The sequence below is a fragment of the Amia ocellicauda genome, chromosome 9, assembly GCF_036373705.1.
Source record: "Amia ocellicauda isolate fAmiCal2 chromosome 9, fAmiCal2.hap1, whole genome shotgun sequence".
Lineage (NCBI taxonomy): Eukaryota > Metazoa > Chordata > Actinopteri > Amiiformes > Amiidae > Amia > Amia ocellicauda.
This window is the reverse complement of record NC_089858.1, coordinates 16941492-16956057: the sequence shown is the minus strand read 5'-3', so window position 1 is coordinate 16956057 and position 14566 is coordinate 16941492. Positions and strand designations below refer to the sequence as shown.

General features: G+C 44.6%; 1 protein-coding gene across 6 annotated transcripts in view; it reads left to right on the top strand.

The window, feature by feature from the left end:
* The first annotated feature begins 2259 nt into the window (after window positions 1-2259).
* The window catches only part of il34 (interleukin 34), a 29140-nt gene continuing 16833 nt past the window's right edge, over window positions 2260-14566 (top strand). For 2 of the 6 annotated variants that reach the window (XM_066713484.1, XM_066713486.1), the window contains exons 1-7: window positions 2266-2531; window positions 7059-7200; window positions 8609-8724; window positions 9062-9139; window positions 9718-9888; window positions 10445-10595; window positions 12808-12864. In XM_066713484.1, the coding sequence (XP_066569581.1) occupies window positions 7161-7200; window positions 8609-8724; window positions 9062-9139; window positions 9718-9888; window positions 10445-10595; window positions 12808-12864 (613 nt within the window). In that variant the 5' untranslated portion in view covers window positions 2266-2531; window positions 7059-7160. Of the gene's footprint in view, window positions 2532-2619; window positions 3311-7058; window positions 7201-8608; window positions 8725-9061; window positions 9140-9717; window positions 9889-10444; window positions 10596-12807; window positions 12865-14566 lie in introns of those variants that run through there. The other 4 variants (XR_010819994.1, XR_010819992.1, XM_066713485.1 and 1 more) reach the window with 4 other exon arrangements.

Genomic DNA, 14566 nt, shown 5'->3' with positions numbered 1-14566 from the left:
TCTCAAATGAATGTATCAATTAAAAACATACATTATAACAAATAATACAAAATAGTTGTGTGTGTGTGTATTTATATATATATTTATATAGCCTACTATATTATATTTTGTAAGTCGCCCTGGATAAGGGTGTCTGCTAATAAATAAATAATAATAATAATAATAATAATAATAATAATAATAATAATAATAATAATAATATATTCACATGTGTGTTCTATGGCTCTACAATAAGTGAATGCATTCATGGTTCCAAATGCTCAAGTGGAGAACATAATGATGGGGACAAATTGTCGCCAGTGTGAATTGACGGGGACGAATTGTCATGGACCCACAGGAAGTAATTTGAAGATATCTCTAAATGATAATTTGGCTTGCCATAGGGATTGCCGTACTCCTGAAGAACCTGTTTATCAAGGTTAAAAAAAGTAATAGAGGCGGGCAGGTTGGCCAGCCTCGACTTTAAATACAAGGGGGCTGTATTGAGGCTGGACAATAAAGCACCCACTAACAAGAGACAGAATCCTCTTTTTCCCTCAGCTGTGCCCACTCCTGATCAGCCCCTTACCAGTTATCATTTCAGGTGATTTCAACTGTGCCCTGAAGGATGTAGACCGGAGTAAGCCCCGCAATGATAGATCCATCAGGGATCTCACTGCGTTCGTGGAGGACTTTGAACTCTGCGATGCAGGTCGGGACCTGGTGCCCCGGTTCACCTGGGTGAGTTCTTCTGGCTCCTCCTGCTCCAGGATAGATCTCGTCCTCCTCAGCAAGCCACTGGAGAGGACCGCCATGTCATCAGAGGCAGTCTACAATGTCCTTCATGATCGACTTCTTGGGGCAGGAAGTGGAGAGCAGAGAGGGTGTTGAGACAGTGGTACGGGACTTCTGCAGGGAGATATACGACCAGAAGGTGGTGGATCAAAATCTGATCCATCACTTTCTGTCCCTGTTGGAGTCCCACAAGGAGGGGGAGGAGGAGGAGGAGGAGGATCCAGAGATCACCACCACTGAACTCTCCCAGACCATGAAGAGTCTCAACTCTGGTAGGACACCGGGTCCTGATGGGATCCCTGCTGAATTCTATAAGATCTTTTGGGAGGTGCTTAAGGAAGATCTGGCACATGTCTTGGGGGCAGTGTACAGAGAGGGTAGACTGGCCCCGTCTATGGAGAAGAGTATTCCCAGATCTGGGAGAGCTCAGAATCCCATGAAGAGATATCACCTCCAGGGATGGATACTCCTCCTGCTGGAGCCCGAGTCTAAGTGTTTTTAATTTTTTATTGATGAAAATATATTTTAAATGAATATTGATGGATTTTAAAGAAATCAGTTGTTTTTTTACAACATCTGATTTTCTTGTTTTGAGGGTGGGATGGTTTTGTTTTGTTTGATTTCTCTAATGCATTGGCTGTCTTATTATTATTTTTATTTATTTATTTATTTATTTATTTATTAGCAGATGCCCTTATTCAGGGCAACTTACAAAATATAAGCACAATACAAAGTGCAAAAATACAGTGCAGTTCAAGGCATAAAACATTACAAATTTCAATTTACACAAGTGTATACAACATATGAGGTCTTATATCCTGGATTGTAAAAGCTGAGTGCAGATAAGATGTTAGGTCACAGTCAAGGGGCATGGGAAAAGCAGCGTAGGGGAAATCAAAATAACTAGTATGATAAAATGTTGTAAAGTGCTATCTTACAGGAGAGTAAATTACTAAATTATAAGTACTGTCTGAAAATATGTGTTTTGAGTAAGCATCGGAAGGAGGTCAAGGACCTTCCCACTGAAGTCAAAACAGCAGAGTCCTTTTAAGTATGCATCAGACTGTTTTGTTTGGGTTTTATTCTTTCATTTGTTGGTTTGTCTGATGCATCACTTGTTTATTTCAATGCATTAGATCTGTTATAATTGTGTTATTTTAGCAAATTTATTTTTGCTTGAATGCATATGTTCACTTTGAGTTTATTTTGTATTTTGTTTTTTTAAACTGATTTTATAATCATTTTGGATGATGATTTTAGAATTGCATTTTAAATTTTTTATAAAAAGAATGAAAATGTTTGTATGTTTTTAAATGTAAAATACTCCAACAGTAAAACAGTATTTTAACCCAATAAAATATAGAACTCCCTACACTTGACCTAATTCACAAAGCAATTTGTTTTTAATACATACATACATACATACATACATACATACATACATACATACATACATACATACATGCATAATACATACTTCAGCACTACCCCTCAGTCACAGTGATCCACGCACGTGTTCAGTTTGGGTTTGGGAGGCTGGCAGGCGGTGGGCATATTTGGGAATTTCCCACATTTTTCCTTGCTGGCCTTTGGTGCTCTGTGTGCGGAGGAGAGTGTGACTCCGTGCCGAGGGGAGGGAGACTAATCGGTGTGTCAAATGCAACGGGAATTAAGTCTCTAATTCTCCTCAGTCGCGCTGGTCCTGTGAAGATCCTGACATCGCTTGCGTCCACACGGGGAATCGTCCAGGCGCACAGGTGAGCAAATGTTACACTGTGTCCTTCTGCATGTGCTGCAGTGTAGCTATAGTAGACATTTGTAAAGAAGGTGATTTTAGCAACTTGTGATTGTTGGACCATTTTTTTGGTGCTGTCAAAACACGCGTGCTAGCCTCCGCTGCATACGAACTGAAAGTGGGATAGGCTAGTGATAAGACCGCTCAAAACGGGTTATTTCTAAAAATCCCATGCTGGTCGCTTAATGGACGACTTTCAAATGGGTTATATATAAAATGTATCGTCCGCGCTGTGCGCCTTTAGAAAGTGAAACGAAGTGCTGTAACACCGCGGCGCTGCAGGGGACTGACCTGCGCACAGCAGACAACTCAAAAAGCATTTCGTTTTGTAAAACATGTTTTAATATACATATGGCAGCTCCGTTTTAAACAGGTTTGTAACTGTGAAATGCACGTGTGCTCCTATATGCGCCTGAGTATGACGTCTCTTTGTTTATTAAATCGTCAGTAAATATTTGAGCTTCAGCGTCACTTTAAAAAGACCGACTTTTAATTCCAAGCGAGTTCTCAATCGGCAATGCTTTTTAGTGAGTTAGGATGAAGGCGGACTTATTCTTTAAGACTTGTGTAAAAAGTAAAAAACAAGTGTGAATTTACTGGACTTATGAAGTATGCATAATTCAGCACTAAAGCAATATCTCTATTAATCTGATGCCAGCGATTATTGCTGGTGATTATTTGTGGTGCTTCATCTGACAGCTCCCCCCTTCCTCAGCAGGGTGAGGGAGTGATCACGAGGATGTGAGTAAGACTTGTGTGTGTGTGTGTGTATTTTGTGTCTGTATGTGTGTGTGTGTGTGTATTTTGTGTCTGTATGTGTGTGTGTGTGTATTTTGTGTCTGTATGTGTGTGTGTGTGTTGTGTGTCTGTGTGTGTGTGTGTGTATTTTGTGTCTGTATGTGTGTGTGTGTGTGTGTGTGTATTTTGTGTCTGTATGTGTGTGTGTGTGTATTTTGTGTCTGTATGTGTGTGTGTGTGTGTATTTTGTGTCTGTATGTGTGTGTGTGTGTGTGTGTGTATTTTGTGTCTGTATGTGTGTGTGTGTGTGTATTTTGTGTCTGTATGTGTGTGTGTGTGTGTATTTTGTGTCTGTATGTGTGTGTGTGTGTGTATTTTGTGTCTGTATGTGTGTGTGTGTGTGTGTATTTTGTGTCTGTATGTGTGTGTGTGTGTGTATTTTGTGTCTGTATGTGTATTTTGTGTCTGTATGTGTGTGTGTGTGTGTATTTTGTGTCTGTATGTGTGTGTGTGTGTATTTTGTGTCTGTATGTGTGTGTGTGTGTGTGTGTGTGTATTTTGTGTCTGTGTGTGTGTGTGTGTGTGTATTTTGTGTCTGTGTGTGTGTGTGTGTGTGTGTGTATTTTGTGTCTGTATGTGTGTGTGTGTGTATTTTGTGTCTGTATGTGTGTGTGTGTGTGTGTGTGTGTATTTTGTGTCTGTATGTGTGTGTGTGTGTGTATTTTGTGTCTGTATGTGTGTGTGTGTATTTTGTGTCTGTATGTGTGTGTGTGTGTTGTGTGTCTGTGTGTGTGTGTGTGTATTTTGTGTCTGTGTGTGTGTGTGTGTGTGTCTGTGTGTGTAGAGGGGGTCTCCAGGGAGAGAACGAGAGAAAAAGGGAAAGTGCCACATTGTTCCCAAGCCTGGCCGGGGTTGCGCAGCATCAGGTAGCCCTACATCCATTTGTCAGGGAGGATAGTTAGTGTTGCTCTTTGGTTGTGAGCTGTACCGTCATTACCTCGCTAGTGAAGTCTCTGCTGTTTTTCCAGTTTAACCAGGAAAGTGAAAAGCCTCTGTATCTGTTTTCTTTTCGGAAAAGAAAACACCCCCCTTAATTTGCTCGAGTTAAAAGGGAGGAGTTTTGGGCGTACCTTTCCCTTCCTTTACCCCTGTGTTTCATAACCTGGAGTAACACAAACCGCATCTGGTGGCTGGGACCTTGGTCAGTGCAGGCAGAGTGAGGCAAAGTGCAAAATCTCCCTTTTCACAGCCTGTATATTTTGATTTCCAGGGCCCCTGGACCTGAAGCAGGGGTTCCATTATATTTTTGGCGCTATAAATCAGTCACTCATAGAGACCAGTCTGAAAATTCAAGGGGGAAAAATTATTTATTAATGCCAGGGTAATGTAGTAATGTAAGTAGATGGATTATGAACTGGTTGATGTCTAGGAAACAGAGGGTGTCGATTAGAGGAGTCGCTTATAACTGGAGTGAAGTTGTTAGTGGAGTTCCACAGGGATCAGTACTAGGGCCTTTGCTTTTTCTAATCTATATTAATGATCTGGACTCTGGGATAGTTAGCAAACTTGTCAAATTTGCAGATGATACTAAAATAGGCGGCTTAGCAGCACAATCTCGGCAGCACAGGCTATTTAAAGGGACTTGGATAATATTCAGTTGTGGGCCGACACCTGGTAGATGAAATTCAGTGTGGACAAGTGCAAGGTATTACATGCAGGTAACAAAAATATCCATTATAATTACACTATGGGAGGAATAGAACTAAATTAAGTAATGCATGAGAAGGACCTCTGAGTCTATGTGAACTCCTCACATCCTCTCCATCCTAACAATGTGGGGAAGCAATAAAAAGGCAAACAGGATGCTAGGGTATATTGTCAAAAGTGTAGGATTGAGAACAAGGGCAGTGATGTTCAGACTGTACAATGCACTAGTTAGAGCTCATCTGGATACTGTGGACAGTTCTGGGCTCCACACTTCAAGAAAGATATCGCTGCTCTAGAGGCAGTTCAGAGGAGAGCAACCAGACTTATTCCAGGTCTGAAGGGAATGTCCTACTGAGAGACTGAGGAACTGAACCTTTTCACTCTGGAACAGAGGAGACTACGTGGGGACTTGATTCAAATCTTCAAAATCATGAAGGGCATCGACCACATCAAACCAGAGGAGCTTTTCCAGATCAGCAGGGACACACGCACCCGGGGACACAAATGGAAATTGGGCTTCAAGGCATTCAAGACGGAAAACAGGAGACACTTCTTCACACAGAGAGGCGTCACAATCTGAACAAACTCCACTGTGATGTATTTGAAGCTGAAAACTTGGGAACATTCAAAAATAGACTGGATAGGATCCTTGGATCACTCAGTTATTAATGGACACCAAACGAGTACGATGGGTCGAATGGCCTCCTCTTGTTTTTAAACTTTCTTATGTTCTTATGTTCTAATGCCAACAAGTGATAATACAGTTAGGTCCATAAATATTTGGACAGTAACACAATTGTCATATTTTTGGCTCTGTACACCACCACAATGGATTTGAAAGGAAACAATCAAGATGTGCTTTAAGTGTAGACTTTCATCTTTAATTTGAGGGTAGTTACATCCAAATTGGGTGAACCGTGTAGGATTTACACCCATTTTTATATGTGGCTATATTATGGCTGCCAAGGGAACTGGTTCCCATCATTTATTGATGATGTGACTGCTGACAAAAGCAGCAGGATGAATTCTGAAGTGTTTAGGGCTATATTATCTGCTCAGATTCAGCCAAATGCTTCAAAACTCATTGGACGGCGCTTCACAGTGCAGATGGACTATAACCCGAAGCATACTGCGAAAGCAACCCAACTTGTTTAAGGTGAAGAAGTGGAATTGTGCATGCATTTCATTTTTTTTTTTTGCTGAAGGCAAAACCGAAGGCAAAACGCCCCAAGAACAAGCAGGAACTAAAGACAGCTGCAGTGCAGGCCTGGCAGAGCATCACCAGGGAAGAAACCCAGCATCTGGTGATGTCTATGGGTTCCAGACTTCAGGCAGTCATTGACTGCAAAGGATTTGCCACCAAGTATTGAAACTCACACTTTCATTCATATTTATGTAAGTTTGTCCATTAATTTTTTAGCCCCTAAAATTGGGGGGACCACATATAAAAATGGATGTACATCATACATGGTTCACCCAATTTGGATGTAACTACATGTCCATGTCCAGGGGTATATTACTGCTGGCCCTGCGCCTCTGTGTGTGAATGCTGTTCTGTTGTGATTTTGATTAACAACTAGTGTCTCCTGTTAATAATAAGACTGTATTAATAAGTTATTGTAGTAACAAAACATAGGGACAGCATTTGGCAAAGTGACACTATGTGGCATGTAGTGGGCCCAATACTGTCACTGCCAAATTGCATCTTCTCTGCTAGGGCTGCAATTAAATTAAACTTTGACCACCACTCACTGTACTCACTTGCAGGTTCCTTTTGAATAAGATGCCACTTTCTTCTGATCATAAATGTAACTGCTGTGTTGTACATGTCTGTAGTTTTTTATAAGCTGATGGGTACAAGTCTTGATTTAATCCAGCCAGAGGTGACATCATTTGGCAGTCAACACAGTACTGCCAACACAGTCAGTGACCGGGACTGGGTACTGAGACCTTGAGCAGTCATACTTGTGGCCCAACAGAATCACATAGACAGGAAAGTAGACCTACACATGATTCACAGGTTCTGTATCTGTCTGTGTGTAAGTTGTGTTGCAGGTGTGAGCAAAGGGGACCTGGATCCGAGCCCTTAGTGTCCTGGAACAGAACGCAGCATTCTGGAGGGCTGGGAAGAGTTCTTAGTGGAGTAATGCAGGGGTCAGTCAGCTGGGTTTTGGCTGCTGTGCTAGGTGAGTCTGGCCTTGTGTGTGTTTGAGGGTGGGGGAGGTCTCAGGCTGGACACATGAGACTATGAAACTATAATTGTATTATGTGTGATTTGTAATTGTGTACTGTATTATTGCACTTTCTTATTGCTTTTGTATCCTGTAAATTACCCTGCATAAGGAGCATCTGCCAATTAATCAATAAATAATAATAGCCAGTATTTTTTTTTAATCCAGGGGAGCAGAGTCAAGAGAAATATCCTGTCTATTGTGTCTATAGTGGATATACACTGATCAGCCATAACATTATGACCACTGACAGGTGAAGTGAATAACACTGATAATCTCGTTATCATGGCACATGTCAATGGGTGGGACATATTAGGCAGCAAATGAACTTTTTGTCCTCAAAGTTGATGTGTTAGAAGCAGGAAAAATGGGCAGCGTAAGGATCTGAGCGACTTTGACAAGGGCCAAATTGTGATGGCTAGACGACTGGGTCAGAGCATCTCCAAAACTGCAGCTCTTGTGGGGTGTTCCTGGTCTGCAGTGGTCAGTACCTATCAAAAGTGGTACAAGGAAGGAAAAGAGATGAACCGGCGACAGGGTCATGGGCGGCCAAGGCTCATTGATGCACGTGGGGAGCGAAGGCTGGCCCGTGTGGTCCGATCTAACAGACGAGCTACTGTAGCTCAAATTGTAGCTCAAAGTGAATGCTGGTTCTGATAGAAAGGTGTCAGAACACACAGTGCATCGCAGTTTGTTGCGTATGGGGCTGTGCAGCCGCAGACCAGTCAAGGTGCCCATGCTGACCCCTGTCCACTGCCGAAAGCGCCTACAATGGGCACGTGAGCATCAGAACTGGACCATGGAGCAATGGAAGAAGGTGGCCTGGTCTGATGAATCACGAGTTCAAGGTGTTGACTTGGCCTCCAAATTCCCCAGATCTCAATCCAATCGAGCATCTGTGGGATGTGCTGGACAAACAAGTCCGATACATGGAGGCCCCACCTCGCAACTTACAGGACTTAAAGGATCTGCTGCTAATGTCTTGGTGCCAGATACCACAGCACACCTTCAGAGGTCTAGTGGAGTCCATGCCTCGATGGGTCAGGGCTGTTTTGGCGGCAAAAGGGGGACCTACACAATATTAGGCAGGTGGTCATAGTGTTATTGCTGATCGGTGTATTGATAAAATAATGGGAAGCACAGAATTACATTTTCCTTTATTTTTTCTAGACACTTCAAACCTGTGTTTGTTGGGTTGTCAGGGCTGACACTAACAAGACAATGCATACCAGGTGGAGGCAGAATGGGGAGGGGGGACTGAACATAGTGATAGAGAGAGGGAGAGAGAAATGTGGCGTAGTGTGTTTGGAGAAGATGGAAGCTGTTGTATTAGTTGACAAGCTCTTGGTGCTGCCCCCTGCAGGAGTGCTGTGGGTGCAGTTCGCTGTGCTGATGCATGCTGGAGCCTCCAAGAATTGCTGTTCATGCCTCCGGACCTTGGAACACAACCTGAACTTCAGTGGCAGGAAAACCTATCTGGTGAGGGGGGTGGGGGGATGACATGGAAGGACAGAGAGAGTGTGTGTGTGTGTGTGTACAGTGATGATGAATTGTGGGGGGTGATGGTGGGGGGGGAGAGAGAGATGCTGTTTGTGATGGTGAGAGACTGATAGAGACTAGTTTTGAGAGGGGGAGAGCCAGAGAGCGCACAGTGTGAAGCCTGAGGCAGGCTGATGCAGTTTGGGATGGTGACAGGGAGGCAGGGAGAGGAGAGCCTAGAGTTCAAGAGGCAGTGAGAGGGAAGTTGTGTGGAGTAGGGCGGGGCAGAGGAGCTGTGAGGCATTAACTCTGTCTGTGATTCTTGTCTGAGGTACAGAAGCACTACTTGCCCATCAACTACAAGGTACCAGTGCACTATGAGGAGGTCTTCAGGATGTCCAACATCTCTCGCCTGGTGAGTGTCCTGTGGCCGCGTTTGCCTCTTTTTCCTCTCTTGTATTATTATAGTTATTAGCAGACGCCCTTGTCCAGGGTGACAATTGTTACGATATATCCAAAGACTTTTTAAATACAATTACCCATTTGCACAGCTGAGATTCTCTAGTGTTGGAACATTCTACTTATCAGCTGAGTGGCACTCAGAGATTGCCAGTTTGGCAGGATACTGTGACTCTCTGCCGTGCCGAATAAAGGAAAGAAAAACCCTGTAGCCCCAGTATGTTCACATTATTTTCACATTCCTTCTATAATCATGTAAAACAGGTGCTCTGCAGCAGCATTCATGCATTTAACTTAAACACCATAAAAATGCACTGAACCGGTATCTGTAAAATAATCTGGAACAAAATCATCTCCAACACATACATAGAAAGGCACTGTGTTTGTTTTGGAAAGCAGCGGGGGGGAGAGTGGAGTGCTGCAGTGTGGTCATCTTGACTCTCTCTGCTCTTCACTCTCCCCACTTTCCCCTCTCCTCTCTCTCTCATCTCTCTCCATTCTCCCCACCCTCTCCCTTCTCCGCTCTCCCCCCAGAAGAAGCTAAATGTGAAGGAGCAGGATCTGCAGAAATTGTGGCTGTTCATCAGCAAGGAGGTGCTGAAGAAGATTCTGCGCATGCTACCAGAGCAGCACCCGTCCTGGAAGTACCTTACTGACCTGGAGAAGCTTTTCAGGATGATGGAGCAATCCATCCCACTGCAGCAGGTGGGGCTCTCTCTCTGGCGAGGGGAGGGGGGGGCTGGGGGCAGGGGGCAGTGGGAAGTTGTAGATGCTACAGTTGAGTGTACAACATTGTGTTGCCGGGGCAGGTAACCAACAAACAAACACAAAAACTGCAGGAGCATGGGAGGCATTGAGGACTGACTGAACAACAAGCTGCAACCATTCACTTTACCTGGAAGCAGAAATGTGCATACTAAAACATGCTCTGTGTGTGTTCCTGTGTCCGTCTGCCGTTGTTTGTATGCCCGTGTGTCTGTCTGTGCGTGGGCCTGTGTGTCTCTGCGTGCTGTTGCGCCTCTGCATGCCTGTGTGTCTCTGTGTGTATCTGTGCATCTTTGTGTGCCTCTTTGTCTTTGTGCATGTGCATCTATGTGTGCCTGTGGGTCTCTGTGTTTCTCTGGGTGTCTGTGTGCGTCTTTGTGCCTGTGTGTCTCTGTGTGCCTGTGTCTCTCTGTGCATCTCTGCGTGTCTTTGTGTCTGTGGGTCTCTGTGTGCCTGTGTTTGTGTCCCTGTGTCTGTCTACAATTTAATTCCTCAGATGACAGACATACCACAAGATCATTCCACAGAGATGGTGAGGAATATCCATTCGAAGGTGAAGCAACCCAACCCGGGCAAGTGTGTGAAGCCCAAAGCTCTGCTAGACAACTCTTACAGGACCATGAAGTGCCTATTTCCTGATTGCTTCAGTAAGTGTGGGGTCTCACAAGGTCAGGGGGGGTGGAAGCCTTCAGCTGGGAACTCAAGCCCCAGGCTCAGGGTGGCCTCACTAACACAGCTGAGCTCTGGTTGTAAGGAGGAAGCTGGGGACAGACGAAGGCTGGCTGTCTCTCTCTGTCCCTCCCACTATGTGTCTAGCTTCCTGTCAGTGTATCTCTCTCTCTGCCTGCCATGTGATTGTGTTCCCCAACCGGTCTGGGAGCATCTGTTTGTGGATTAATGTGGTTTGGGGTGGGGGGGTTGTGCAGAGACAGGCTGCAGCAGGCACTCATGTAGAGAGAGAGACTCCCTCTCTGGGGACGATGCTCTCCTCTCTTGTTCTCCAGTCAGCAGCAGGGCAGGCTGGGGCGAGTCCTGATAGTGTGCAGGTAATAGACGTAAACTGCCTCTTTCTGCTGCAAATTCTCCACCACGTTGTTCAAACAATACAGGAGCACAGAGTGTCGATACAGCCTCGTTTATTTCAACACTGTAATCTGTAACCTAATCCAGTACATTATTCTAAGTCAGTAACGTAATCAGAATACTTTTAGATTACTTTTGGAATCCTTTTTTTCCTTATTAAAAAACAAAAGCAGCTGAGTTCAAGAAGTGAAACAAAATGTCCTACACATTGTAATATAGATGACGGATTGAAATTGTTTATTTGTATCCACAGTTCAAATTAAGATTTGCGTCAGTTTAATTCTCTTGCATGTTTATACTTTGCAATTTTAAACAAGTGAAACTGCATCTTGATCTGTCCCGGTCAGCAGGATGAACTCGGCAGGGGGGCATCAGAAATGACTAAGGGGGCTCTTTGATTAGGGGGGGTCTGAGGTCCCCAAGGTTCTGGCGAAGTGCGGTCGGTTGGTAAAATTACAGAATGTATCTGCAGCAACGCACATCAGTTTTGTAACAAGAATGCAAAATGTGAGGGGCACAATATTCCAACTGATACCCCACCCGTAGCGCTGGGCATGACCTTGATACCTGTAAACCAACATAAATCAGATATATCGATAATGTGTTAATGTCAAAGAAGGTAGTGGGGGGTGTGGGTGCAGACGGTGTTTCCATCACGCTAGTGCTTACATTATATAAATGTTTCAACCCCCCCCAATTCCCCCCATAATTCGAACCCTGACATTCAGTCATTTTAATGCGGGAGTTGGTTTCAGTTTTCTACTAATCACTGATATTGTGAAACCTATTTTCTTGAAAACTTAAATAGGCACCTTGTCTGTAAATTGTAAGTACGTTTAATGCTTATACAGTTTGTTTTGTTCTATCTGTGAAGATACACGTATCAAGCAACTTGCTATAATAAAGGGGATTTAAATTGTTATCCATGTTATTGTTATCACCTGTTTCAATTCACCGGCACCGAAAACAGTCATCAGTGCAATTAGGGTGTTATTTTTAAGTATCAACAAGTGAGGAATGTTATGCATCTTCTTTCTGCAATTAACACATTATTGATGTCTTACTTCTTTTAAGTGATATCTATCGGTTTGTAAAAGTTTAAAGGTTTGACATGTGAGGATCCTGAACGCGCACCCTCTGTAAAGAGCACGGCATGCCACGGTTAGGACGAGTTCATTCAGTTTGTGCGATGTGTTTTGTTTCAGACTATAAACACGTTGTATGTTGTTATTTTGCCGAGTAAAATCCCTGCTCACACACAGTGTTGCCACAGCGGCCACAGTTGCAGAGCTGCGTGTTACTGGCTAAACAAGAAAATTCAGAAGTTCCTGTAGCTTCCCTCTGCTGGCTAGTGCATTTCAAAGCAAAGAGCCAACCATGAGCACCAAGGAGCCTGGCCTTTTTCTTTGGTCTCACATGACATTTCTTATCTCTTGTTCCTATATCACAACATCCAATTCTCTCAACAAAAACAAAGCGCTTAAATAAATGTTTTCCACTTTCATCTGAAATTGAACTAGCCTACACAATGCCACTGTGTGAATTATTGCACTGGGTTGAGGCAGTCGGGCTTCTCGCAAGAATTGTGATGGTAACCCTGTTTTACATATCAGAACCCCCCCCCCAGGTGAGAGGCATTGAGGGAGATGGGGGGGGTTGTTATATACAGTACATACTGTTGTAGTATCATGGCTATATGTGTACTTGCATAGTAAATGGACATTAACATACACCTGCTTTTATTCTAATGCTACCACTATTGTTTCTCTTTCACAGACGGCGTGTTTCCGTGCATATGTGCAAACAGCTCCAGGGGTAGTAAGGAAAGCGACGGTGAGTCCACTCTGTGTCTGCTGTAGTCACCCCTCTATCCCCCCTTCCAGACCCCCACACACCACACACCTCTTCAAAGAGAGGGGGTGGCAAGTTTGTGCCCATGTGTTCCACCAGCAGCGAAGGCACACAGACAGATGGACAGAACTGACTGCTTTCAAGGGTCTGATGTTTTAGTTTTGTTTTAAATACAACTTTTGAAGAGCAGAAGTTCACACTACAGAGTGGCGTGGGGCAATGTTTCTCATGGCCACAGCTGTCAGTAAAGCATGAAAATCTCATCATGACAAAGACCCACAGAACGATAGGTTATTACCACAGTTCCCTGAAAAAGAAAGACTTCGAAAGACAGCCATTACCAAATGGGAAGAGCCTTCTGACCTGCCAATCTGTGAAAACATGTACCAAAGCTGCCTCTGGCATCTGAAAAGTCTCCTCCTGACCACAGCTGCCTGCCATTTCTTCGTCAGGAAGGTCGTCTGGACTGTACCAGAGCTGTTGCGAGTCCTGACACCTGATTTAAGCCCCAATCCCACTACAAGCTGCTTGTAGTACCTGAGTGCCCAGTGTGGGACACAGTCGGTCAGCCACGTTGAGACGGTAGAACCTCATGAAGGTCTGTTGACCGGACCAGGTTGTAGCATTACACAAGTCTTCAAGCGAGGTGCCATGAAAGAGAGCCCACAACGTGGCCTGTCCCCTGGTAGAGTGCGCTAAGATGTGTTCAGCCATGGGGACTTTAGCAGTCTCATAGGTGAGCCGGATCGCGTCCGCCACCTAGTATGCCAGTCATTGTTTGGAAACAGCCCGCCTTCTGGTGGTAGAACTGTAGCAGACAAACAGCTGGTCAGATCTGCGGCTGTATGCAGTCCTCTCCATGTAATACTTTAAGGGTCGGACAGGGCAGAGTATGTATAGTCTGCGGTCCTTATCCGACGCATGTGGAGGGGGGTGAAAAGATTCCAGGACAATTGGTTGATTTATTTGACATGACCTTGGGTAGGAAGTCTGGGTTCGTCCTCAGAGTGACTCTGTTGTTACTTCCTGAGAAGATCAGACAGGCTTTGTCCACAGACAAGGTGTGAATTTCACTAATTCTCCTTGCTGACTTTATCTCTACAAGGAAGGCCACCTTAAGTGAGAGAAAACGGAGCTCCGTTGTGGAAATGGGCTCAAATGGTGCTCCGCTAAGCCCTTGTAGAACTAATTCGAAGTCCCAGGCTAGTATCCACGTGTCTGGCTAGGCACCAGTTTTGGAAAGCTGACCACTTATAAGATTATAGGGCTCTGGTAGAGGGGGCTCTGGCCAACTGTAGTGTCTCCACAACATTATCTGGCAGTCCCATAAACATTAAGGCGGTGCCTTTCAGGGACCAGACCCACAACTGTAGCTATGGTGGGTTGGGGTGCCACAGGAGTCCCTCTGCTTGACTCAGTAAGTCCTTGCGTAGCGGGATCTGCCAGGGTTCCGCACTGAACATCTGTGCCAGTGTCATAAACCACAACTGTCTCAGTCACCGGGGGTGATCAGGAGGACTTGGGCTCCTACCTGGCGAATCCTCTCCAGTGTCAGTGGAAGAAGTGGCAGTTGGGGGAAGGCATACAACAGTTCCCGCGGCCATGGGTGAGCAAAGGCGTCCACACCCAAGGGGCCCCCTCCTGTCTCCAGTGAGAACCACAGAGGGCAGTGGGTCATCACCTG